General features: G+C 42.0%; 1 protein-coding gene and 1 non-coding gene across 2 annotated transcripts; one reads left to right on the plus strand and one right to left on the minus strand.

Annotated features, from left to right (window-relative positions):
* Positions 1 to 345: 345 nt before the first annotated feature.
* trnaq-uug (transfer RNA glutamine (anticodon UUG)) lies at positions 346 to 417 on the plus strand. Its single transcript has one exon. It is a non-coding gene; the product is annotated as a tRNA-Gln (tRNA).
* A 1,386-nt stretch (positions 418 to 1,803) lies between these two features.
* On the minus strand, positions 1,804 to 25,195 carry LOC111851681 (tensin-2-like). Its single transcript, XM_023826807.2, has 25 exons — positions 25,021 to 25,195; positions 14,314 to 14,352; positions 13,750 to 13,799; positions 13,358 to 13,538; positions 13,048 to 13,098; positions 12,681 to 12,803; positions 12,410 to 12,471; positions 12,220 to 12,303; positions 11,996 to 12,108; positions 11,643 to 11,703; positions 11,452 to 11,527; positions 11,232 to 11,361; positions 10,943 to 11,008; positions 10,708 to 10,821; positions 8,872 to 10,263; positions 8,650 to 8,782; positions 7,174 to 8,159; positions 6,815 to 6,946; positions 6,189 to 6,281; positions 5,821 to 5,898; positions 5,250 to 5,327; positions 4,795 to 4,963; positions 4,520 to 4,588; positions 4,128 to 4,157; positions 1,804 to 3,681 (listed from the first exon to the last, which is right to left on the minus strand). The coding sequence occupies exons 1-25, from the start codon at positions 25,135 to 25,137 to the stop codon at positions 3,540 to 3,542; spliced, it is 4,569 nt and encodes a 1,522-aa protein (XP_023682575.2). The 5' UTR covers positions 25,138 to 25,195; the 3' UTR covers positions 1,804 to 3,539.
* Between the last annotated feature and the right edge of the window lie 1,567 nt (positions 25,196 to 26,762).

A 26,762-nucleotide genomic window follows, 5' to 3' on the forward strand; every position in this document is an offset into this window, starting at 1 on the left:
GATACTAGTTATATAACAGTAGGGACTTTGAACTACGTTAAATGTAAGAGGCAAGAATTCGTGACTTTGCAAGTTTAATGACATGCCTCTTACATACCTTAATGATTTAAAAAACTATACAGTTAAGATGAATTCTTCTGTCGAGTTTATGCACAGCCAATATGAATATGTAGGAAGCGAATATCGGAAACGGAAATCCTTAAGAAATCATTTTAGTTTTTTAAATATATATATATATAAAAAACAACGTTAACATAAAATAACAAATCAATAGAAATTAAATAAATATGCAAACATACAATACACAATTATAATAGATAAGTTTTCAAACATGTGGTTGTGCTTGGTCCCATGGTGTAATGGTTAGCACTCTGGACTTTGAATCCAGCGATCCGAGTTCAAATCTCGGTGGGACCTCGTAACCTTTTCTTTTGTCTTCGTAAATACATTTTTCAGAATTTCTAAAATAAATTTTGCACCGCTGGATTTCTACAACAGCCAAATTCACCCTTATAAATAACCGAATAAGCACATTATTATGCAAACAGCAATGCAATATATGGATTTATTATAGATGCGATATGAAATAATGAAAAACATTTGACTGATGGGATTTTTGTAATTTATTACTATGTTTATACGGTATTCTTTCATTATATTAATCTTTCCGCATAATTTTGCTACTTTAATTTAAACCTTTTGACTAAATTCGTTTTTAAAAATAGATAGCCCTAGTATCTCATCCAATGACACGCTGTGTGTCCTTAGATAAAGGGTCATCCTTCGAGGGTGGAACCTGTCTTTTGGCTTGAGATAAGCTCCAAGCTCACCATGACCCTATATTATATTTATGTGTGCCTATTTTTGTCCTCTTTCCTCAAAGGTAACTATCCTTGCCAAAACGTAGTGTCATACTCAGTGTATAGAATATAATCACTGACTAAGAACAACCGAAAGCTTTATTTAGTTGCTTGTGGAGCAATCAGTAATTGCATGATGCTTCTTCGGCAGCATGCGGCAGAGTGAGCTGCAGCAGGCACTGCTGACGAATGCAGCTTACTTTCATTTAGCCATGGAGGATACGCCTAAGGACCCGCTGTGTTTCTGCCTAATGTACTCCGGAGCTTTGGAGACCGCCTGAGGTCCTGTCAGTGATTCTGTCTCTACTGAATTTTTTCCCAATATACTTAAAAGAAGAGCCCACCCAAGCTCTACACTTGCAGTCTTTAAAGTTGGAGACAAGCAAAGACGTAAGTGAAAAGGCACTGCCAGGATTTTGCATGCCTGTGACGCCTAAAAATTACTGTGACACTGCCAGTACCTTCACAGAAAATAACGGCTGAAAAGACCTTCCCATACAGCCCCATGTTTTTCTTATGTTATGCAACGTTAGAAGAATACAGCAGAGACATTTGCATGCTAGTACCCCTACCAGCACTTGTCAGGAAGCAGCCTTCTGACTGTGCCAGGCAGCACAAGCGGAAAGGCAGACACCCTCTCTGCAGGACGACAGCATATCACAGAATGTGCACAACAGACAGCTTAGAAACTCCAGGTAACCTAATTGCATGTCTTTGGATTGTCAGAGAAAACCAGGACAGCCTGTGAAAACCCACAGGACATGGGGAGGACCCAGCTACTCACTAAGCTGCCATAAACGAGTGACAGTTGTTGGTAATGAACGCACTGGTATATTTTCAGAAGGGAGGTAACACAATTATACTTGTATGGTGAATATTATACCCAAAGGATATTTCATTCAAAGCTAATAGAAGGAATGAGATATTCAGAAACTATAGGCATATTTGTGTTTTATTTCACAACAGACAATGAAAGCATCCAACCCCTAAATGTGTAAACGCCTTAAAATTAAACCCATTTGGCATATTGCATTCATCATTTCTATGAATCGTTTTCATTAGTATCCAGAGTCAAAGTTAAAGAACAATATATGTATATATATAAAAAAACAGAGTCACTTCACTAATGCAAGTTGTTGCATATTTGTTTTTAGTTATTGATCATTTTAAAAAGCATGTTATAGCATTCTTCACTTCCTGTTATATATTACAAAACACTGTCACATATAAAAATGTTCAATATTTTAAAATGTTTTAAAAATCTATGACAGAAAACAATCAACACATGAAACACCTTAAATCTATATAAAACAGACTAACTAACAAAATATAAATACATGGAAATTCAACAATGGATTACTAGAAAACCAATAATTCAACTTTATTAATACTGTATTATTTATTTTAGCTTTTCTTTTAATTGTGCCACTTTTAGTACAGTGGGCCAAATCAAAAATCTGATAACCAAGTTTAACAAGTTTAGCTAAATTCAAGAAATTTCCGCCCATCCATCTGGGCACTTACTCAATTTGGGGATGCAGGCTTAGAGCCTATCCCAGGCAGCTAGGGGCACAAGGCAGCGGTACACCCTGGAAGGGATACCAGTCCACACTATGGGCAATATAGATACGTCAGTCAGTCTGCATGCATGTCTTTGGTCTTTTGCCGGAAACAGAAGTACCCAGAGGACATCCACATAATATGGGGAGAACATGCAAACTCCAAATAATTTTGTTTATCCTGCATTGTGAAAAATTCCCTGAAGGTCTAGTCCACTGCATGAGGCCCAAACATCTGCAGCTAATTAAGAGGAACCATAACACCTGGAGTCCACTGGTCCCCTTTCCCTAGATGGAGGTTCTTCATAGGTGGTCAAGGGGAGCCAGCATCTGGCTAAACTTAAGGAAGTACCAGACACATATAAACACAACAGGCTACCGCATGCTAGGTCTCCCAGTTTGTGTTATAAAGTATGGGCCACATTGCAAGCAGAATGGAGGAAAATGTTTGAATACCACTGCCTGGAAATGATTTCATTACAATTTCCTTTCTTCTATTAACATTACAGTCATTATTGTACAGTCTCCATGATCTGCATTTTTCTTGACTACACCGTAGAGAAATGGCAGAGTAACAATCAGGCATTGAATGAGTTGCCTGTTATAATGCAAGCACAACAACCACACTTGTGTTATTACAACTTGTTCCATTCAAAGCACCACTTTTGGTCAGCTCAGGCTGTATGAAATCATCCACAATTCCATACTTAATTTTCCTCCACCTACATTGTCGTTTCACCTCCAGAGTCATCAGCATCTTCAAACCATCTTCAAAACAATTTGCATATTATTAAGCCCAGACAAACACACAGTGCTAAAATTACAATGGTATCTTATTTGTTACTGCTTATTTCCTTATGCATTTATTATGCTTTCACATGTATCATGTTATCTCATTTGAACTGCTTCATGTGAAAAACAGCAATGTAATAATTTTTCACGACCCACTTGGGTTTGTTGAAAGATCTCTGTGAGAACTCTGCAGCTGTGTTTATGGAGACAGACACAAGATTCTGGCATTTTCCATCGTGCAGATCCATACTGTGTAAGCAGTGCCCCAGGGGACACTGGCCACACCTTCCGACTCTCTAGCTGTCTGTGCCTTTCCCCTTGAGGGCGACTATCTGTGATGCAGCCCCAGCAGCACTTTGTTAATGAAGTTGACGATGGCAGTGGCCGGCTGCTCAGCCTCGAGCTCCGCAAACAAGTGACACACGTTTTCCGACTCACCGCCCGGCTTCTTGGCCACAAACCCAAACATCCTAGACAGAGGGCAGAGAATTGAGGTTACATAAGATGGGACGCAGCTGACAGAGAAAAGGGAGGTGTAGGGACAGATACTGTTAGAAGAATGAATGTGAGAAGGATGAGAGAACCTCTGCTGGAACCAGACTTCAGGGTCTTTAGACTAAAGACCAGACGATGAACCATTGAGTCAGGAATACATAGCGGGCTGAAGCATGGATGGGTGATACAGGTTATAAAGCTACATGAGAAGCAGCAATTCAAAGATGTTTTGTCTAAGAAGGATTTGGCCTTTGTGACGACTCTTATCAGTAAATTGAGAAAATTAATTATTAATTTGGGGTCCCTGAGAGGCAAGGGCAATCAAATATACATCTCAAACATGAATCTCAGTTAAAAAGTGACTTATACAGTCACCCCATATACACTATCATGCAGGAAGTCACACACAGAGAACACTTACTTAGCATTTGGTCTGTCAGCGCTGGTCCACCTGAAAGAGAGGATGTGGAGACTCAAAGGGAAAGTCTGAGGACAACTCAGATAGCTAAAGAAGCGCAGCCGTGCTGTTTGACAGCGTGCTGACAATAGGATAGCATACTGCAGCCACATCTTAACGTGCCCTCAAGATAAGAGATCTGAATAGTCCTGAGCTGGTAGATATCTTAGCAATGAAACTGCGATATCCTTAAAAATTACTCTTCTAAACATCCTAGCAATACCATTAAGGATCTCAGAAGGCCATTTGTAGTACTGAATTTTTTTTAAGGACTTTCCAGGATCCTAGGATCTCTAGCAGGGTGGTCTAGTGAACTTTTGAGATCATTACATGGAAATGCAGTCAGACAGGCCTACCTCCTGTCCTGTGGGTCAACGCTGCTGAAGGTCACGCTGTTGACATGGTAGTGTCTCCTGAAAAACAACCTGCAGAGAGGAAAAGAACAAATATTTGTTCTGGCATTTAACTGTTCAGCATAATTTGCCTTGGTCTCCTTTCAATTTTTTGCAGAAACTCAAGATGGTGCAAATTTAATGTTATTAACTTTCGTGCCTTCTACAACAAAGACCCCTGTGTGACTAGCTGGGAGTGATGTTTCCAAACAGCCAAAGGCACATTTTGATGTACATACCTGCGTTCCCGGTCGGTGAGTGTGATTCCCTGAGCAGACACCTTAAAATGCACCATAATGGCAGAAGGACGAGGGTCTTGAGACAAGACGGAGCGGGCAGCTTTGGAGACCGCCTGAGGACCTGTCAGTGATTCTGTCTCTACTGAATTTAGGTAGAGCACACTGCAGGCTGCAGGGAGACAGGCAGCATGCACGCTACTGTCACACCAGTGACACAGGGCTACAGAATCGTGTCACCCACTGTTAATGCTACACACACTAAGGGCATGGATCCTCATCTAACACCTTTCCACCATGTAACTCCTTTTCATGCAGCAAATTCATGAATTGACAGAATCTTGTCAAACATTGACAGGGTATGCATTTCTTTTCAAAGCAGACATTAATTTTCTGTCTTTTATGCTGTCTTTCTGAGTTTTGCTCTAAGGATGTCAGCGGTAGATAAGGCCGCTCACCTGCACCCTGCTTGAGCAGCTCTGCTGCTGTGCAGACGATGTTGGCAACATGCAAGTCCTGGATGTCAGTAATTGGGTCTGTAATTAAAAAAAAAAGAAAAGTAAAACCATCAGAAATATACAGTCCCCCTAAACTGCACACCAGTGTCACTGATGTTTACAGTCATCCATCCATCCATTCATCCATCCATTCATCCATCCATCCATCCATCTACAGTATCTTCCACAACTGCTTAATTAGCACAATGTTTCAATGAACTTGGAGCCCATCCCAGGAACACAGGACATGAGATAGGATGCTAGCCCATCATTAGGCACCCTCATAGACATAATTGTGATTTTGGAGAATTTAAAGACACCATATTATTATTATTATTATTATTATTATTATTATTATCATCATTATTATTCGGCTTCAAGCCACCCTGTGACACTGACCAAGATAAGATGGATACATTATAATTAAAACATCAAACTAAACTTGGAATGAATACAAAGCAATGAATCCCCTGCACTCAAATGATCAGCCTGGCAGCACCTGGCACTGGTTTTCTGTGGGTCTGCTACTCACCGGACTCCGGGATGCGGAGGACGCAGGGGAGGGAGATGGGCATGATGGAGTGCTGGTACACCAGCGAGGAGAGGCTCCCTGGGAACGACAAACACACACATGCCAGTGCTGAGGGAGGTCCTGAGAAACACGGCACCACCACTCAGTCGTACGTCGCAGATGCCTTCCATATGTGCCTTTTGAAAGGTAGTGTGAGCACTGCTAGTTAAGCAGACTAGATCTTTGTGGTTTGCATTCCCAAAACAATGTGTTACGTGTTGGCTCGTAGCATTCCACAAAATTCTACTTCTGAGATGTAACTTCTGATTAAATTCTCCTGCTCAGGCATGTAACTTGTTTTGATGGAATCCTCTTTTCTCCTTCCTCACCAAAATGGGGCTCATTTGGACAGCCCCTGATCTTCACACCCCGCAAGCTCTTCTCAATCAGGAAGTGTCTCACAAGCTGCTCCTGAAGGTCACCTAGGGGGGCCATAAAGACGGATGAGTTGGCTCTGGTGCACCATACATGCCCATATACTACATATATGGCATTAGTGTCACTTCCTACCGACCAAAGTCATACACTAAAGTGAACTGGCAGGTTGCATGTGTGTGTGAGCCCTGCGATGGACTGTCATCTCATCCAGGGTGCATCAAGGCCTTGTGCTCTATGATGCTTAACGTATGCTTCATGTCTCCCCCCTTTGCGACCCTGTAGTAGTTGGAAGATGGAAGGGTGTAGGACCCGGAGTGGGGGGACAATATTTATTTTCAACTCATTAACTCACCCCAATAAATAGACCTTTGTACTTAATTAAATTTGACATACAATATCAAACTCTCTCCTACGCCACTTGATGGATGGATGCCAGAAGGAGAGTTCCCTAAAGAATGCTGAAGGAATGGGACTGTCGAAAAATTTTAAATGCCAAACACAACAACATGAAATTTCTTGTAGGTATAATGTACTAGTTGAATGAAGTCTGATTCTGAATCTCAGTATGTTCAATTACCTTTGCTGCTAAGACTGTTGGCATTTGGAGGAAGGGTAGCGACCTTTAGTGCCAAGCCATAAGCTCCTTGGAAGGAATTACTGTCCCGGATCAGGAAAGCCCCGGGCTCCATCCCCTTCAATGCGGCGATTGCTATGGAAAGTGGGTTTGTGAGACACCTACTGGTAGCCACATGTATCGCAACACTGGTCAGTGAATTGTTAAGGCTTTGTGTTGCGAAAATATTCACAAGTCAGTAAGCATCAAACAAGAAAATGTGTAGGAACAAGCAAAAATTTCCAGGTATGGTAAATTGCACTGTATGAGAAGGTGAGAAAAGTATAATGATTTTCAAATCAGGACCTTAGAGACTATTTTACCTTGGTCCCTTGAGATGTCAGGCTTGTACCAAAACTGTGAGCTGTCCTGGACGAACTTGGCACTGACCCGCTTCTGTGTCACCCCGGCCAACGTAAGGGACCCTTCGTTTGATTTTGTGGAAGGTGGCAATTTTTCTTCACTGGTAGAGAATGATGTGTGATGGAGGTTGGGGCAAACCGCGGTCTGGGTGCTTGGAAGAGCCATGGCAGTACTCACACAGGAAAGCCTTTCATGTTGTGACTCTGGAGAAAATGCACCAGAGTCTTCAGGAAGCTGAGGCTGACTTGAGGGGATGGTGACAGCAGTGTACCCAGTGTAGGGAACTGCTGGGATGCTCAGTGGGTAATACTTAGTCGCCATCGGAAAAGATGGGGTAGAGCAGCCATCCACTGAACGGGGTATGTGATAGGTGTCCTCACCATCTGTCTCAGGACTGAGTTGCAGATTGCCTGAATTTCCTGGCCCACGGATTGATGCATGGTGTTTGGAGGAGGGAACTCGCTGTGATGGAGTTTGAAGGGAAGCAGGGGAAAGTCTTTGCATGGCATTAAGGCCTGAAGGCTCTCTTGTGCATCTCTCTGTCTCATGGCCTGTGTCACTCATAGTCTTTACTGGTCCCAGACTTGTGCAGGTGGTTTCTGGGCCAGATTGGACGTCTGTTTGCTGAGGGCTGGTTACTGTAACTTCTACTGAGGGTTCCACAAGACTCTCTTTCACCACGAAGGACTTTGCATGTGCAATGACTGTGCAAGCATCACGGTGGCTCAGTGATACATTAGGATCTATTAATGCTGTTTGTGAAGTGTGTGATTCTGGGATTTCTGGGGCACAGTTCACTAGATCTTGGATCTGATGTCGAATTTCTTGGAGCTGAACGGACGAGGTCTGGTATTCTGGGCCTTTACATTCCTTGCTTTGGTAGGAAGCCAAGCCTGGAATGAAATTATCTTCAGCTATAACAAGATGTGTGTATTCTGTGCTAGGGCTGAGAAAGAGAAAAAAAAACAGTTAACTCAATTTATTCATTTTCCATAACCACATGTAGAATGTATGGGTTTTGCGAGCCAAGAGCCAACTCCAGGATGATTTGGGCAAAAGAGGCCGTGGATAAGATGCTAGCCCATCACAGACCTCGTATATATAAACAAAAGCTAAAGGCACCACAAGGACAACTTAAGTAAACTGAATATTTTTGGACCGGAAAGGAAAGCAGAATCCCCAGAGGAGATCCATATGGGGAGAACCTCACACATACAGATAGGCCTAAAATCAAAGCCACAACTCTGGATGCATGAGGCCACAGGAATCCACAATGAATGGCCTCAAAGGTTATTTGTTTATTTATATTTACTCTTTCTTCTCTTGAGGGATTTCAAATACATATGACATATCTATAATTTATGCAGTTATAAGTGAACAAGCAAAAAAAAAAAAGAAAATTATAAGAACTGACAATAATAATCCAAATTAGCTACCTCTGAGCATGTGGACAGCTAGTATGATCTGGGCTGTGTGGTCTGGAGACCAGTAAAGTTGCAGAGGGGGCAGCTTGTGCATCTTTGGGGGTGAGGTGACCCAGACTGTATCCAGCACCTCCTGGCACATGCGCTGCAACAGGAGAGTAGGTGGAGTGAAGCGGAATGCAATGTCTGGCTGAAAAGTCAAGTTGAGAATCAATGCCCAGAGAAAGAACTTACCAGGCCTGTCAGGAAGAGGGAAAGGTGAGGAATGGTTTTCGGGGGAAGCCCATTGTGGAGAGATGGTACTAGGTAGGCCTGTGTATTGACTGGAGATAATGGAGTTTTCAGAATATGTGGGCAGAGGGGACGTGGAGTCTGACTGATAACCAGAGGTGTAACCTTGGCTTTCAGATGAGGAAGGCTGGTATGGGGAGCTAGGGCAGAGTTTCTGGGGAGTTTGGTAACCACTGCTGCTGCTGTCGAGGTAGGATTGGGACCTACTGTTTGACTGGGAGCAGGAGGATTCTGGGTAAGCAGGGTGACGAAGAAGTAGGGATGCGGTTGCTGTTTGATGCCAAAATGTTTCCTCCCTTTCCATCTGTATCTCTACATCTTTTTCCTCCTCAGATGGCAGTGTGGTTTCCTCACTCTGTTGCCGACCTGCTCCTTGGTATAGTTCTGCCTCCCTGTTCCAATAGATGTTTGTATCTCCTTGTTGCTCCAAATGTGACGCTTCCCTTGGTACATTGCCCCGATGTATTTCTGCCTCTCCACACCAATGCACTACTTCCCTCTGATTGAGCTGCTTGTTGGGAATGGAGCCAAAAGCTTGGGCAGATTTGTCCCACTGGCTGCAGCACCTGGTGAGCACTGGTCCACCAGTTATAAATGGTTGGAGGTAACGATTGGGTAATTGGCATAGATGGGAGCAAAGCTGGTTGCCCTGGGAATGATGATGGTATGGCGTGCATTCCTCCACTCCACAGAGCAGCCTGCTGGTCGCAGGGAGGGTGCGAGCGTGCGGGGATATAGGGGCATCACAAGATCCGTAAGGATACAAGTGAGGAAGGGAGCATTCAGAGTAACAGCGATGTGGGTGCCATGGGAGAGACAGATGAGAGGGGCCATTTTGGTGCTGGTAAGGGGTAGGCAGAGTCTGGGAGGCTTTGGAATAAGGTGAAATTGATGGGAGAGGACGAAAGACACTGCTGTCACATCGATCCAGACAGCATACTTTTGTCAGGCACACTGGGGCCTTGCATACAGGTTTTTTGTAGCTCTGGGACCAGCAGCTAACTCTTACAGCCTCTGTACACTCTTGGGGAGCAATCTTGGTGTCATCCAGGATGGCCGTCTCCTTGTCCTCTCTCTCCTTTGTTCCTTTTTCATTTCTGCCCTTTGGGCTACCTACCAGGGACCCCTGCTCCTTCCTGCCCACCTGAGCAGGAGGCCAAGGAGGGTCTTGGAGGTACTCAGTAGGGACTTTCTGCAAATGCTGGCTAGGCCTCTGCTCGCCTTGGGCTACAGGGCTCCCGTTAACGGAAAACACGGTACTAAAACCGGGCCCACGACGCTTCTTCACTTGGGCGTATAGGCTGCCATCAATGGGTCCACGAGTGTGGGAAATATCTGAGAAATAGACAGTGAAGATGTGTTTTAAACATGCTGGCACATGTTCAGACTTATTGTCACAGGCCTCGTCAATCATATATACCTTATGTTTGGCCGCATAACACACAAGAAATAAAGGAAACTTTTAAAATAAAAATAAATTCTTTACAAAAGATGGATTGTTAAAGCTCATGGGAGGGTTACTCACACAAAAATGTTCTGAGGACAGAAGGAAACATAATTGGTTCAGAACGATAACCAATCAGATTGAAGAGGAGGTGGGCCCAAATAACTAGAGGAAGTGGGACCAATCAATCAGATGTCTTGGTCCTGCCTCTTCTAGTTGCTTGGGCCCACCTCCTCTACAATCTGATCAGTTATCTCTCTGAACCAATCATTTTACCTTCTGCCCTCAGAACATTTTTGCCTAGGTAAAATTTCTACAAGCATTGTTAAAGATACCTTCCATGCTGTCCTGATGTCGGAGATTGAAGTTCTTGTAGGAGTCCCAGCATAGCAGGGGGCCAGCAGAATATTCAACTGTGATTTTAGGGTCATTCTTCTGGTAATCCTGTTCTAAGATTTGAACATGCAGAATGAACATTTTTGCAGTATAATTGAGAGAAAATGTGGAAATAAACCATCTCAAACAATACTGGAGGCAGACATGAAAACCATTGTATAAAATGAAGAATACCTTTGAATTTCTCTGGTCCAGAAGAGAAGACAAATTCTACTTTAGCATCCGAGGGAAACTGATTATCTATAAAATGGACAAAGTTATGAATTCCGGTCATAGAAGAACAGAAACTGGGGAATTCAGATCCCACAAATCAATTTACTTGCACCTATTCGCACTTGTGTTTGTTCCCATTCTTCCTTTTCAAGCTATTCTTTTCTTGTCACTGTCAATGACATTCTGTTGCCAAATTCCTCTCTTCCGCCCATCTCTACAATCTCCCTCCCACTCATCCCCTCCAAAGTACCAGCACAGGCTTCATCCAGCTCATCTTTGCCGAACCACAGTTGAGTCCCATGGATGGTGCCGGTGTGGAACTGCAGTCGAAAAATCATGTCCTTCCGTCCATCCTGTGAGCACCAGTGATAGCACTTCACCTGTGGGTGGAGACAATGGAAGTAGGTTACATTCCTGTGTAGGGGAAAGACATAAAGTCCACTTTCCACTGACACTTCAGTTTTACTTACCATGATGTCTCCTTTTAGCTGAAGGGCTGGTTCGACAGTCACACATAGACTCTGAGCAGTGGAACTCTGTGGATTACTAAACAGACCACACAGGTATACTCACTTGCATTACTCACATGGCGCTCAGAGCATTAAGAATAACAACAAAGCAATGGCTATCCAAATATACATATTATTCCTACCATACTCACTAGACTGCTGAGGTATAGACCAACTTCATGGACTCATAGATCTTCAGGAAGGGGAAATACCCTGCATGATCAGTGACCGAAAAATCCATGTGAACTGGCATGATATTCTAACAATTCTCGGTTATCCATTGTGATCACAGGCAGAATGAAAATGACTGCATGAAGGTCAAGATGAAAAAGTCTGCCTTTCACCAGTATTTTACTAAACACATACTGATAAGCACAACAATGTACAATTTTTGAATATTAAACAATACAGCGCTCTTTGTCTGTTTGACAAGGTTTGTAAAAGTGGAAACATAGCTGACATACACATTTTACACTGGATAGAATGACAAAGGAAGTTCTCCCACCTCTGCCTGCCTGAAAGTCGGTCAGATTGGGAATGCAGACTTGGTGGAGGAAGAGGGGGCTGCTGTTTAACTTGATGGTCCCAGAGAGGAGTCCACCAAAGTAGTAGACATACCTAATGGGGAAGTTTTTAATCGTCCATAAAACATGAAACTGGAGATTAAATGCTTTAATAAAAGAGAGATCCTTTGGAGCAAACAGGATGGAAGTTATTATTTTTTTTTACCTGTTTTGAGATGGGTGGAGAAATGATGACAACTTGTCCTCACAGAACTTCTTCATGGCTATTGTGCTGAGGAGGTGGTCAGCCCTGTGCACATAGATAGAGACCAGATGATACATTCAGCCAGCAAAACATCCACACACAGCTGGGATTTAGTGACCATCCAAAGTAATGCAATATCGTCGCATGTTACCTAGCTGAGACGCTGTACTGCATGTAGGCTGCGACAATGACCCCTGTTTTGCCTTTGTCCCCCTGAGAAAAAGGAAAAAAAAGAATGAAAACAATTAGGAATTAAGTAATGTCTCCTTATGAGCCGTGAGGACTTGGAGTGCCCCCACCTCATCGTTTATGACTTGATGTCTCATTTATTTCCATCAGCACTTCTCTTATTTAATGGAAAACAGTTTATATATTATACATATCAGCTATTGTTGCTAGTAATTCAGGTTCAGATTCCCGACCTTGCAGTGCAAGACAACCACGTGCTGAGGGTCGGAGGTCAGCCAGGCCTCCATGGCTCTGCAGATAGCAGTGATTTTGTCAAGCTGTGGGGCATGTTGGTCAGGCCAAGCAAAGTCATGGACCTGAAGACAGGTAGAACCCAGACAATTAGGCCAGGCTGGTGATGGAGGTTTAGGAAACATGATATAAGGAGAACGAGGCACATGAAACACATGACATATTTACACAATTTCAGGTAATACAGTATAATAATTTCACAAAACAATCGACAGAACATGACATAAGTACAAAATGAAACATACGAGTAGATTATGACATCAGTATTATGACAGACAACCAGATTGTCCTTTTCCATTGATTCAATACCTTTGGGTTAAGGTGGGTGATATCATGACGCCTTTCAGACAGATTAAAGATCTGAGTTAAAGAAAAAGTAAAAGCCTATCAGAATTTTCACAAATTACTATACGTGCCCCAGTATTGAACACAAACATGTTTTTCTCATCATGACAAATGTTTTACATTGCTATATAATACTTTAGCTACAATAAATGACCATACTGTTAATACACTATGGACAGCAGGTGGTTAATGTTGAGGTACTTATAGTAACATTAACAGTACAAAAAAGACGTAAAACATGAATGGGGGGGAAAGATGTCTCTTCCAGACAGACCACAAAGTTGTCCTGGTGCTTTGACTTGAGCATGGCGGACACTTCCTTGAGGTTGGCCTGGTATTGCTGTTCCTCCATTACAGGCGGGAAGAAGACAGAGATGATCTTCTCAGTGATGTAGGTCAGGTCGAAGTTATAGCATCTCTCCATCACTCTGTCCATCACCCGAAGAACACTGTGGCTGCAGCACCAGAGGAGGAAACGAAAGATGATCTAGTATGCAAATGATCAGGAAACCGCACAGACACTGAAGAAGAGAGGGAAAAGCTAAACAAATGCATTGTGGATAATAACAATGAGGTTACAATGAAACAAATGATTAAATAGGGTGTGATGCAGTGAGTGATGGACAGAGAAACACTAGCTAGTGAGTGTAAGAAGATCCATGATACCGGGCGTGGAGACTTCTCTCTTCGGTGTAGGACACAGCCTTAAACAAATCCTTAAACCAGAGAGAGAGAGAAGGATAGTTCAAACAAATTGATCTATCCACCTTCAAATTGCTTGTCCTGAACAAAGTTGAACAGACGCCAAAAAATCACAGCCTTAAATCACCACAACAGCAATATTAAGAAGTTGCAGAAGGTAAAATAATCATCTTAATCATTACAATCATTTTTCGCTAAACCTTCCTTACCATTGAAATGTTTGCATTATCAGTTGATAGATACAGGTAATAATATTAAACATATAGAGACTAACAGTCCACATCATGACCATCAACCCAGACTGCTGCAGGATAACTTGCACCTACAATTTCAATCAATATCTTACAATTTTGAATCTTGGCTTGGCAACAATGAACAAGATCATAACAAATTTATTATTGAGAGGAAACAGCACAGAATAACAATGTTGTATGAGAATATGTGGAAGAGACTGGAGTATTTGTTTAAGAGGTAACATTTATAGCAGAATTTGCATACATACATTGTACATCAAATTAATAATCATACCTGGTCCAGGCAGACAGATGGGGCACAAGGAGCTGTCTCCTAAAGCAGAAGAACATATTTCTCCATTTAAGAATACTTTCTTTAAACCAAAATTAATACACGTGTATAAGACTAATGGCACAACACATACTGTACACACCAATCAAAAATAACATACCGAGGAAGCAGACATACCAACGCAAACAACTGAACAGAGCACAAACAACCGAACAGAGCACAAACAACCGAACACAGCAAGTTGGATTCAACAATGTTTGTGTTGATCCTACTAAATGGCTGAATATGGCTAAGAGAACATGAAAATAAAGAGAAAATAAAGGAAGAGATACATTTAATGGAAGTGACTAGTGGAAACTGAATGGAAATTCTTAGGCTTGCATTCAGATAAAACAGCTCATTCTTTCAGATAGCAATCTAATGCTGCACTCTCCGAGTGGTAATCACACACCCTGTTAAAATGTACCTTCAGTCTTCTCATATATAAACATAATCCCAACCTGAACGCCAGTCACAACCCTAATGCTAAGCTCTAACCCTAATGGCAATCCTGAAGCTAACCCCAAACCTAATGCTAACCATAATCTTAACTCTAACCCAAATTCAAGCACTAATCCTGACCATATCCGTATCCCTAATTCTAAATAAAATTCCAACCCTGAGAAGCAACTGTATTCCCACTGAGCCATCATGTCACCCTCAGTCACCTGCTCAATTATTTTCAAAACCAATGGTTAAGTTGATGGTTACTACAAATTTATTGAGGGCAGCCTAGTTCCGGTAAGCTCCACTCAGTGACCCTTCACTAAAATCATGTCGCGTTAATTTTTACATTTTTCATATCGACTTATCTGGTACAGGGTCATAGAAAGACTGAAGCGTATCACAGGAATCACATGATATGAGGCACAGACACTTTAGATCAGTGTTTCCCAATCCGGTCCTTGGGGACCCACAGATAGTCCATGCTTTTTGCTCCCTCCCAGCTCCCTTACCTTAGATATCAGGCTGAATACAATTTTCTGCAAGAGAGGTAAAGCAGACAAAAAAACAGTCGCACTAAACACAACTGTGGAATTCCCATGACCACACTAACGAGGAAATGCATGGAGCGTACAGCCTACTGACGAAGGAGCTGCACCTGTGCCCAAAAGTCATTTAATCAAATCTCAGCCAACTGGGAAAGTGATGCTTCGCTCTTAATTCAGGAGCATAGCATTTAATTTCCCTGGAGCTGGTGCACATCTATTCAAAAACAAAACACTACCATTTTTCTTGTCTTGATCACCACGTTTTGAAAGCCCGGTGGAGCATGGATGTAACTTTTGTGCTGTATATCCTACTCATAGTTCAAGATGCTTTCTTTGGACATACACATAAAGCCACTGTGAATGTAGTAGTCATTTTGCTAATGGTGATCATCTGCTTTTAATTAGGTTTTATTTCAGTGGTACCAAAGAAACAAGACAGCTCCTAACATACTGAATGATATTACCGAAGTTTGTTTTTAAAGCACTTGACTGGTTTCACAGTAGGCTGAATTTTTCACTGATTGACTTAACTGGTATTTGACTGGTGATTCCAGCTTTAAAATGTTCTCCTGCTCAACACTAAATCTAAGCCTTTCTTTCCACATTTTTTTCGTTTTATACAGCAAGACCTTGAGAAAATGGCTGTCACCTACACAGATGGACCCGTAGCTCTGCTTGCAACACAAGCTACCTGCAAAGATGCCCACACACACAACAACCCCAACATTGCATCCATTATCCAACAGCAGTAACATTATGAAAGAAGGGTGAAGAATCCGCACAGATGATGGTCACTGTCCTGTGGGAATCCTTGGTTACTGTGATAATGCTCACTAGCAAGTTACTCAATAGAAATGTAAATGGCTACCATTTTGCTTCTGCATCTTCTCTGTTTCTCCATTCTCTTTGTCTTTTTAGGGACACTAACAAGTGAAGGCCATGCACACAATACTTGCTTCCTGTACCAGGGGATGTGGAGTCAATAAATAATGTCAATAACAACCAAAGCAACTGTTCTGCAGGAGACAAGTACATTATTTTAGAAAAACGTGCGTAAATACTTCAAGCATAGATTAGCCATACTTTGAGTTTTCTGGCCCTGCCATTATTTGACACTAACAATCCTGTCCTGACAGATGCTGACTGAATAATTTCCATTCACCTGAACAGTCCATCTCAACAAATAGGAATCCCTGTCTCCCTTAAATGGTATTCAAATGTACTATTCTCTCTTAAAGTCCCAAAAAAGTTTGGTTTATGATGATCCATGTGATGTTTTCTGCTATCTCTCTGTCCAGAGAATTCTTTAGCAGACCTCAAGAATTATAGACTTCTTGTTTCTTTCTGTGGTTTGAAGTCCAACCTTAGGTTTTTCTTTGCTTGTCTTTTCACATCATGCTGTATCTAAAATAGTACGGACAAAATATGAAGACTCCTATGGCCCAGCACCACTTTTCTGTACTGTGTACTGCACGGAGGAACGCAGTGTCTGGAATGTCTGACATCATTTCCTTCCAGGTTAGAATTTAAGCCTTAAATTCCCTACATCCACCACAAAACAAAAAATACATTGTACCTCTGAATGGGAAGCCGTGACTTTTGAATACTGCCAAGGGGAACTCAATGAGAGAACTCAATGAGGAGTGACCAATAATACTCCCCCCAAATACCCTACCCATAACACAGTTCTCACTGTAGATGCCAAGGCCCCGAGTCAGCTTCTCCGATTACTGACGCCTGCCTTTCAGGAAGGACCCTCATTCTGGGTGCCTGTCAGGCTAAGCCAGTGAACGATAGAGGTCTGTGCTGCAGAGAGATTCACACGCAAGGACCTTCACTGAAAGATAATCTGGCATTTATTTCTAGCATATATCAATGAAATCCCATACAGCATTATTAAAACAGTTCATATATAGAAGGGATATTCTATTGATAGTAATTTTAATCATTACATTGGGAAGTCTTTAAACCTTTGTTAAAGCAATGCTTCAGTTATGTGTCCTGCCAGTAAAATAAAAGGAACCACTGTTTGCATACAAAATAGCCATGGAAAGACTTTGAGTTAACTATTAAGTCTATTGTGTTTATTATCTAATGGTGTGCAACGCGTTTATTTACAGTGCATCATGTATAACACACAGGAAGCAGAGAGATCAACAAAAACAGCAGTATGTTGATATTTAAAATACACAAAACTGTTCCCGCCTGCATCTCAGCAGTAACCAGCGTGAAAGCAGCCAATCTGAAACAGGAAAGTCCCCCAAGTGAAGTCTGCGTATTACTGAAGGCTGCATATATTATGTTTTTTTCTGTTAATGCACCAGTCAGCTTTTATGTATACTACTAAACAGCATAATTGTTGGCCCATATTACTTAAATTATCTTCCAATAGTACACTGCCTGGTGTCCTATGCTACCTAAGATAAGCTTCAGGCCCTCATGACTCTGTCCTGGATACACAGTTGAAAAATGGTTGAATTCTCCATAACTAACTAGCAATCCGTCTGCTTAAGAGTGTATAAAAATGTATATAATTAGAAATCAATGCTTTATGGTTATGGTAATTCTCTTCCCTTGACTGCTGCTAAAATATTGCACATGCTGTGAACACTGCTTGTACAGAACACTGACTGCACTTTCTCTATATTTGCACAGACCATTGAAAATATTGCACAGAGTCTGTAGTCTCCACCTCACTGCTGTTGATATATTTGCATAGACTAGATCAGACCTTGAAAACACTGCTGTTGTTCAATGGAATGCACATAAATTTTCTCTTTATATCAAAATTGTTAAAATTGTAGGTTGTATATTGTATGTAACATTGCCTCTTTCTCTCCTATACTGTAGTTTAAAAACTTCATATTTTTTCTACTTCTAGTTAAGTTTAAATTGTAAATTCCTTATTCTATTTATATTACTTATTCTTTGTGACCTTTTTGTTCTTTGTACTGTTTTTAAACAGGAGCCACGTCGTCTCGTCTCTCTGTACACTGTAATGTATATAGCAGAGATGACAATAAAGTTTACTTTGACTTTGACTATGGTGTTTCACAATGTCTTGATCATAATGGGTGGGCAAACCAAATGACATTGAAATACATATTTTGTTCTTGAATATGGGGTTACATCATATATTACATGATGCAGGCTAGACATCGATAAATTTTTTTATTTAGTAGTAATACTTATGTTTATTTTTCTGTTAATCAAGTCTGAGCAATACTCCATGCTTATAATGTTTACAATAAAATAATCTTTCCTGGATTACATTCTGGCAGTCCTATCTAAAACAGGATGGGCAAGAACCAAAATGGCAGCAGGCTGACATTTAATTTAATGACACTTTATTCTCTCTTTGTCCACCCAACCTTCCTCTCAATGAGGCATACAAGTGGGTCAGAGTAAGTTTGGAGTTGACATTGAGGAGTGTCATGGAGCTGGAGGTTAAAGGCCTTACTCAGGGGCCTATGGACATGTGACTATTTTGCCAAGGAGAGACCTGAACTGGTGACCTTCAAATCACAGACACAGTAGTTTAGCCCACTGAGCCACAGCCGCCCCCCCTCTCAAAAAAGACATGCAGCATCCATTAATTTTCAGGGACTGTTTCAGGCCAAGGCATTTAATATAGCAAGAGTCAAGGTGTCCTGTAGACTGGTGAAATGTGATTTGCTAAGTGGATTGCTGTTGAGCGACAAATTTATTGAGAGGGTGAGAATACAATGAGGAGCAGGAAGGTTGTCATAAATCAAATTATGTGGGTCTTCATTGCATCCTACGGCTCTTCTATCTTACTGAGAGCAAGCCTGTGTCTAGAATGCTTTGCACTCAGTCACTGCATGTGTTATGCCAGTGGAAAGCAATGAAATAATCAATGAGCAGTGGGTAATTGACAGCAAAGGAGGATGTTGTTTAACACTTGTAAGTTAAGGCTATTCTGTCTGAGCATCTGAAGGAAATGGATCCAATATAGGGCTGGATACCAATTACTGGAACAATTAGGACAACAATCCAATAGGTCTATTATGTGCAGTTACCTTTATTTGTAATGCTTGATGTAGCTTTTGTGGCTGTAACCAGCTTTTCAGTTACGCTGGGGACAATGAGAATTGCCCAAAATGCTTCTAATCTCTCCAGTAGGTTTAACCTATAAATGCACAACTGGACTCTCTTATAAAATAAAAGGCCATAGCTAAACATTACCATAGTTTGCGTATCTTAAGTTGGTGCATTAAGGACGCATACAGCAGTGGATTCATATTAAAAAATAGATTCAATTCCTTAATAGTTCCTCGCTCTCAAATGCTGCTCTCAGTTTTCACTTTAAATTGAAGCCTAGAAACGTTTGAAATAGGCGATTAAGCATAAACTTTCCCCTAATTGCCCCCTTGGGTCCTGACAGTTAACTCAGATATTGCAAACTACATTATGCAGAGGTTAGTTTACCATTAATATCAGGCATTCCTTCCTAGTTCAAGCTTTAAGTGATATTCAATATCATATATGGAGTCTATATGACTATATCACCTATTTGTGAAATATAAAAACCTATAGCTCCATTTTATCATACTTATTTACTACTTTACTATTTTTAATGCAAAGTAACGTGCTTATTTGTTTGTAGGTATTGCAAGCAAAGGCCAAAAGTGAAATATGCTGCTGACCTTTGCAATCAAACCTCAGACACCTTATTTGGTATAGTGTTTGGTATAGGCGTCCTTCAGCACAATGACAGCTTTGGGGATTTTCGGGCAGCCACCTTAGTATTTGGTATAGGCGCCCTTCAGCACAATGACAGCTTTGGGGATTTTGGGGCAGCCACCTTAGTATTTGGTATAGGCGCCCTTCAGCACAATGACAGCTTTGGGGATTTTGGGGCAGCCACCTTAGTATTTGGTATAGGCGCCCTTCAGCACAATGACAGCTTTGGGGATTTTGGGGCAGCCACCTTAGTATTTGGTATAGGCGTCCTTCAGCACAATGACAGCTTTGGGGATTTTCGGGCAGCCACCTTAGTATTTGGTATAGGCGCCCTTCAGCACAATGACAGCTTTGGGGATTTTCGGGCAGCCACCTTAGTATTTCGTATAGGCGCCCTTCAGCACAATGACAGCTTTGGGGATTTTGGGGCAGCCACCTTAGTATTTGGTATAGGCGTCCTTCAGCACAATGACAGCTTTGGGTATTTTGGGGCAGCCACCTTAGTATTTGGTATAGGCGTCCTTCAGCACAATGACAGCTTTGGGTATTTTGGGGCAGCCACCTTTGTATTTGGTATAGGCGTCCTTCAGCACAATGACAGCTTTGGGGATTTTGGGGCAGCCACCTTAGTATTTGGTATAGGCGCCCTTCAGCACAATGACAGCTTTGGGGATTTTGGGGCAGCCACCTTAGTATTTGGTATAGGCGCCCTTCAGCACAATGACAGCTTTGGGGATTTTGGGGCAGCCACCTTAGTATTTGGTATAGGCGCCCTTCAGCACAATGACAGCTTTGGGGATTTTGGGGCAGCCACCTTAGTATTTGGTATAGGCGCCCTTCAGCACAATTACAGCTTTGGGGATTTTGGGGCAGCCACCTTAGTATTTGGTATAGGCGCCCTTCAGCACAATGACAGCTTTGGGGATTTTGGGGCAGCCACCTTAGTATTTGGTATAGGCGCCCTTCAGCACAATGACAGCTTTGGGGATTTTGGGGCAGCCACCTTAGTATTTGGTATAGGCGCCCTTCAGCACAATGACAGCTTTGGGGATTTTGGGGCAGCCACCTTAGTATTTGGTATAGGCGCCCTTCAGCACAATGACAGCTTTGGGGATTTTGGGGCAGCCACCTTAGTATTTGTTATAGGCGCCCTTCAGCACAATGACAGCTTTGGGGATTTTGGGGCAGCCACCTTAGTATTTGGTATAGGCGCCCTTCAGCACAATTACAGCTTTGGGGATTTTGGGGCAGCCACCTTAGTATTTGGTATAGGCGCCCTTCAGCACAATTACAGCTTTGGGGATTTTGGGGCAGCCACCTTAGTATTTGGTATAGGCGCCCTTCAGCACAATGACAGCTTTGGGGATTTTGGGGCAGCCACCTTAGTATTTGGTATAGGCGCCCTTCAGCACAATGACAGCTTTGGGGATTTTGGGGCAGCCACCTTAGTATTTGGTATAGGCGCCCTTCAGCACAATGACAGCTTTGGGGATTTTGGGGCAGCCACCTTAGTATTTGGTATAGGCGCCCTTCAGCACAATGACAGCTTTGGGGATTTTGGGGCAGCCACCTTAGTATTTGGTATAGGCGCCCTTCAGCACAATTACAGCTTTGGGGATTTTGGGGCAGCCACCTTAGTATTTGGTATAGGCGCCCTTCAGCACAATTACAGCTTTGGGGATTTTGGGGCAGCCACCTTAGTATTTGGTATAGGCGCCCTTCAGCACAATTACAGCTTTGGGGATTTTGGGGCAGCCACCTTAGTATTTGGTATAGGCGCCCTTCAGCACAATTACAGCTTTGGGGATTTTGGGGCAGCCATCTACAGACTCATCACATATATAAACACAGGACCATCATTACTTTAGCCTCACTCAAAGCACTTTGCAAACCGTCCAAAAAGCTCAGTCTTGATCTCTTCAGACCATAAAACACTTTTTAACTTTAGCTAGATCACTTTGGTGCTAATTTCCACACTCACATGGTTTGTCTGAAATAAGCACTTCTCCCATGTCTCCCTCTTATACAGACCAGTGTAATGCAGGGCTCTGGATACAGTCTTCTGATGTGCCTATACTCCATGTCTGCCACCAGATTCTCTGTGACAGTGGTTATGGTTGGCATCTCAGTAGCTTTCACCTTCTGCGAAAGGTGAGCTTTGCAGGTTAGTTCATCCTAGGCAGTGTCTGGGTGGTTCAGTGCGCCCTCCACTTGGCAATTGAGCCAGCGTTGCTCTTAAATAATATTTTGTAACCATTTCCTTCTCTCTACATTTATATAACTTCATCGGAGCCTTTCTTTCAGGTTCACTGCCTGAATAATCCCTGCATAGACTGCGATTGTTAGCCGGAAGAAGGACGCAGTTTCTTAATCGGTGCATGGACACATGCCAATAGTGAGGCAAATACGTAACTTTCTTAGGACAATTTCTCTTAAAATGATGCATTATCTGCCATTTGCAGAAGTACATTGCAGTACTTCCATTTTGCTCTTCTTTTTGAGTATATAAAATATTGAGATAAAAGCAAAGGTTGGGGTCGTGCCATCAGTCTGGTGCTGAAGGGCTCAATGGAGACATAGCGTTTCTGCTGAGGTTTGAGATGGCAACCTTCTGCTCATAGCTGCAGCCACACACTGCCCCCCTTTAAGCTACCAGAGTCTGAAACGATGCACAAGCGGTACATTAAGTTTTAGCCTTTGTTTTCAATCTGCAGACAAACAAGAAATGTTGGCTTTACATGTTTTCTCTTTGAGCGTGCCACTTTGCCTAAAGATGAGATAAACATGCCAGTATCCTGAAATCCAGAAATATTAGTAAAAGTTTACTAGCATATACTGATCTAAGCTGAAAAACAGGAATGTCTCAGTGGGGGGGGTTGGGGCAGGGCTCATAGGCGTGATGATACCATAAACACTTTAATGAATCAATAAGATCACTGTGTACTGGACATTTTAAAGCAAAATGAAATAAATGCTGTAAGATAATTAAGTGTTTGAGGAGTGGTGAGTAGACATGCATATTTCTGTTCTGCTTACAGCTCTCTCATTTCCCCCCCACACAGCTGATGTACCCCCCCCACCCCCCATCCTATCCTCATTTAGTAAACAAACACGTGCACACACACACACACAGACCTGTACTCATATCTTTCTGGGGACCATCCATTCATTTGTATGGGCCAAACCGAAATCCCACCACTGGTGACCTTAAGGTCACCCCTATCTAGCTCTAACCTTAACCAGAAGTTACCAAACAAAACACAAGTCTTTTGCCATTTTTAGTCTTTTGATTGCAGTTACAGATTTTTATAAAACTGAAAAAATAGACTGAAAAAATAGTCCCCACAATGTAATGTATACCTGGACCACACACATAAACACACACATACACACACACACACACACACACACACCGCTGAACTGGTAAAGCTAGGAATCCTGGACACAGTTAAATGTACATCCTCACGTTTCACATTCCTTCCAGGACGGGTCTGGAGCAGGTGGCCATGTAATGTGTGTCCTAATACTTTATTTATATCCACTGGAAGCCTTTTCCTCCCCCTTGCGTGTTTTGGGGAGTGCCTGTGAAATGAGGTTTGCAGGAAGGTGACACTTTTCATATCCCATCCTTTATAGATGGCTGGCATACTTGCAAGACATTGTCGGGCGAGGGGGAGGGGTGATATTCATTCACCAGACAAGCAGTATCACGAGGAATGAATGCAGATTTAAGGTAACTGCTTTAATATGTCACAATCACTTTGATGTTTCACCTTCTCAACACATTTCCACTTAGGATATGCAACATCATCGACCAAAGCTCAAAGATTTTAACATTAATCAACTGTTTTTGGGGATCCGGTTTTTTTTAATGAACCACTTATTTTTTGACTTTGTGCAGTGTCCTTTTATCATGCCCATACTGAAAGAATAAGGCTTTACTGGTTCATGGGTTTCCCTGGCATTGTGGATTAATAGTCTGTCTTTGATGTAAAAAAAGAAATAATGTTTTAGACTAATCCAAATGTATGCATCACATCTATGTCAGACAGGAGGACATGACAGGCGTAAAATCATCCTGCCAAAGTAGTTTTGACAAACTGGCTTTGACAGACGAAGAACAGACACCGATGAACCTTTTGCCCTGACACAGACTGGTGTAAGACACTCCTTGACCTCTAAAGTCTAGAAATGCATTCCTCTTTCCTGGAACATAGTCATATGGACTGCTATTGAGAGATGCAGAAAGGTGTTGACAATTTACAAAAAAAAAAGAATTTAGACAAAAATTTTCGGGTCTTTTGAGTCGGTCTTTATAATCACTTGTGGTAATGTGGCTTATTTACATACAACTTTTATACACTAGTCTTAAAACAATGCCTTTTGAAATCATTTTCCTCTTGCTCATTTTCCTCTTGCTCTTGTTCTCAACATTATCAGTCTATACCAATATCACAGTGATCACTGATGACCAATGTGGCAAAATAGCACAGGAAACCACTGCAGAAGCAGGTCAAATCCAGCCCAAAAACTTTAAGGAACCAAACTTACACAACATCAGTGTTTTCAGACCCTAATGTGGCTCGTCATTGTAAAAAGGTCAGTCCAGGCACTGCAAACTACTCTTACTAGAATCCATATTACTACCATAAAATCAACCAGACCACATTAAGGTAACATGGCACTCAATCCGGCAGACACCTATGATGCTAACTGAAGAGCAGATGCAACACACCTACCATGTGTGATAGTGGTAACCGGATATCACCAAAGCGGGGATTTTTAACTTTAAGCTTACAAGTTTCAGTCCATGAGAAGAGGAATTGCAATGCCTTCAAAGAAGACCTGTAACCTTATAAAATGTAAGCTAATTGAATATTTTTTTTCATGAATCAGCTATACTACATCAGGTGGTGTACGTACGTATGTATGGATGTACGTTCTGACTAAAGACCTCTGTCATATAGCGCCTTACCTTGGTCACCCTGGTTTTGTCACAGTTGCCATCAAAGTGACCCATCTTTGCCGGCTCCCCTTCATCCACGGTGCCGGGGCCCCCCCGGCAGCACCACCTGCTCAGCACACACCCCATGGATCTTGGGACGCCCTTCTGTCCTCCCCAGTCCTGTGTTAGTCTCCCTGCCGTCAGGCCCTTGGCACGGTTTATGACTCTGCGGTGAGGCAGCTGTTTTTGTCGGTTGACAGGGGGCCACTCCCCCCGTTCCCAGGGCTCCATTTTGGCCTGGCAGTTACCCACAGGAAGGCAATAGATTCTCTACAAACTTGGCAGTCTTCAGTCAGATCCTAACACAACACCTGCACTTACATCATTAAACCATGATTGGTTGTCCTTCTTTACTTTCTGAATGAAAACTAAATTTGTGCAGTTCGAATGTTTCATGTCCAACTCGCCACAAACGACATGCAGTGATTTTAAGGCATGCGGCATGATTTGGGTTGATGACTGAATCGCATGTAACTCACAATTTCCATTGAAACCTTCTGTAGCAACTCTCCATTGTACAACTTCAAGAGAAACAATTACAGGTAACATACAGAAATAGAACAAGTCATTTTAAAATTGTGTTTTTATGCAAGACTACCATAACAATATTTATATGTGAAAGTACAAATAAATTGTACAAAGTCCAAAGTCTTCTTTGAAGCCCCCACTGTTTTGAATTCATGTGATTCAGGATGCCCTCTTCTGGCCAACTGCAAATTCCAGCCGGGAATCAAAAATAACACCCTTGAGCCGGGGGCACAGTGAGGGGGGGCTGAAAGACAAGAATGACACTGACACCCTGCTTTGCAGAGAACTGCCTCAGCCCGCGCTTCCAGGACAGTGCTGATTCTCCACATTCTCCCAGGGTTCCCCACATTACGTGACAGGGTCATGTGATTCCTTCTCCATGTCAGGTATGGGGTAGGGGGTCCTCAATAAGTTGGTTTGTACATTAGTTAATTAGTAATCATATGTATTTCTGTTCATGATATTAAAGACATAGTATGTTCATTTGTCGGCATGTCGTGTCGCTACTTTAAAGAGATACAAAATAAACTGAAAAATGCGATTAAAAAGTAATATTTATTTGTTTTGTGTATTTTACATATCGCGTGGTTAAGCAGTACTTGAATGTAAATGAAACTTAAAAATTCATCAAGATGGCTTATCGTTACAAGTAATATTTCTGCTTATTCATTTGTATCGTCTCCACGAAAATGCATTAAAATATCAGGTTATTCGCAAATCGCTTCTTAGATGTTCTTACACAGATCTTATATTTAGCTGAGTATAGCTATTAAGTGGTTTGGCGGCAGTACAGTAAGCAAGATGGGTCAAAAAACAAAAACTCAAGACAGAAATCAAGGCATCAAAGCAATCTCATACACTCAAGAACTGAGTATCTGGTCAAAGCTACTAATGAAAATTCAGATTAAAGCTGATTAAAAAACATGATTTTTAGCTCAAAACTGACCTCTTATTAAACATTCACTTTGAATCTCTTTCTAAATGTTGGGACATTAAGAAAATAGGCTAACGTTGAAGTATGCAGAGCTGCGCTCTGGAAAGGTACATTTCAGATATAAGGAGTTGGAACTGGGCTCTGTCTAAATTTAAACCCTGCTTTTAATGATTCTACAGGCTGTGATCTAGAAGCACAAACAGAAGAAAGCAGAAACAAAGCTGTATTATCTATATTAGGTGTATTACCT

Source organism: Paramormyrops kingsleyae, chromosome 8 (assembly GCF_048594095.1).
Source record: "Paramormyrops kingsleyae isolate MSU_618 chromosome 8, PKINGS_0.4, whole genome shotgun sequence".
In the NCBI taxonomy this organism is placed as follows: Eukaryota; Metazoa; Chordata; class Actinopteri; order Osteoglossiformes; family Mormyridae; genus Paramormyrops; species Paramormyrops kingsleyae.

Coding starts and splice junctions, on each gene's coding strand:
- LOC111851681 (XM_023826807.2), bottom strand. CDS start 25,137: ATGGGGTGTGTGCTGAGCAGGTGGTGCTGCCGGGGGGGCCCCGGCACC. Junction 11,362..11,451: donor AGCTAAAAGGAGACATCATG/GTAAGTAAAACT, acceptor CTCCACCCACAG/GTGAAGTGCTATCACTGGTG. Junction 6,282..6,814: donor CAACAGTCTTAGCAGCAAAG/GTAATTGAACAT, acceptor TGGCCCCCCTAG/GTGACCTTCAGGAGCAGCTT.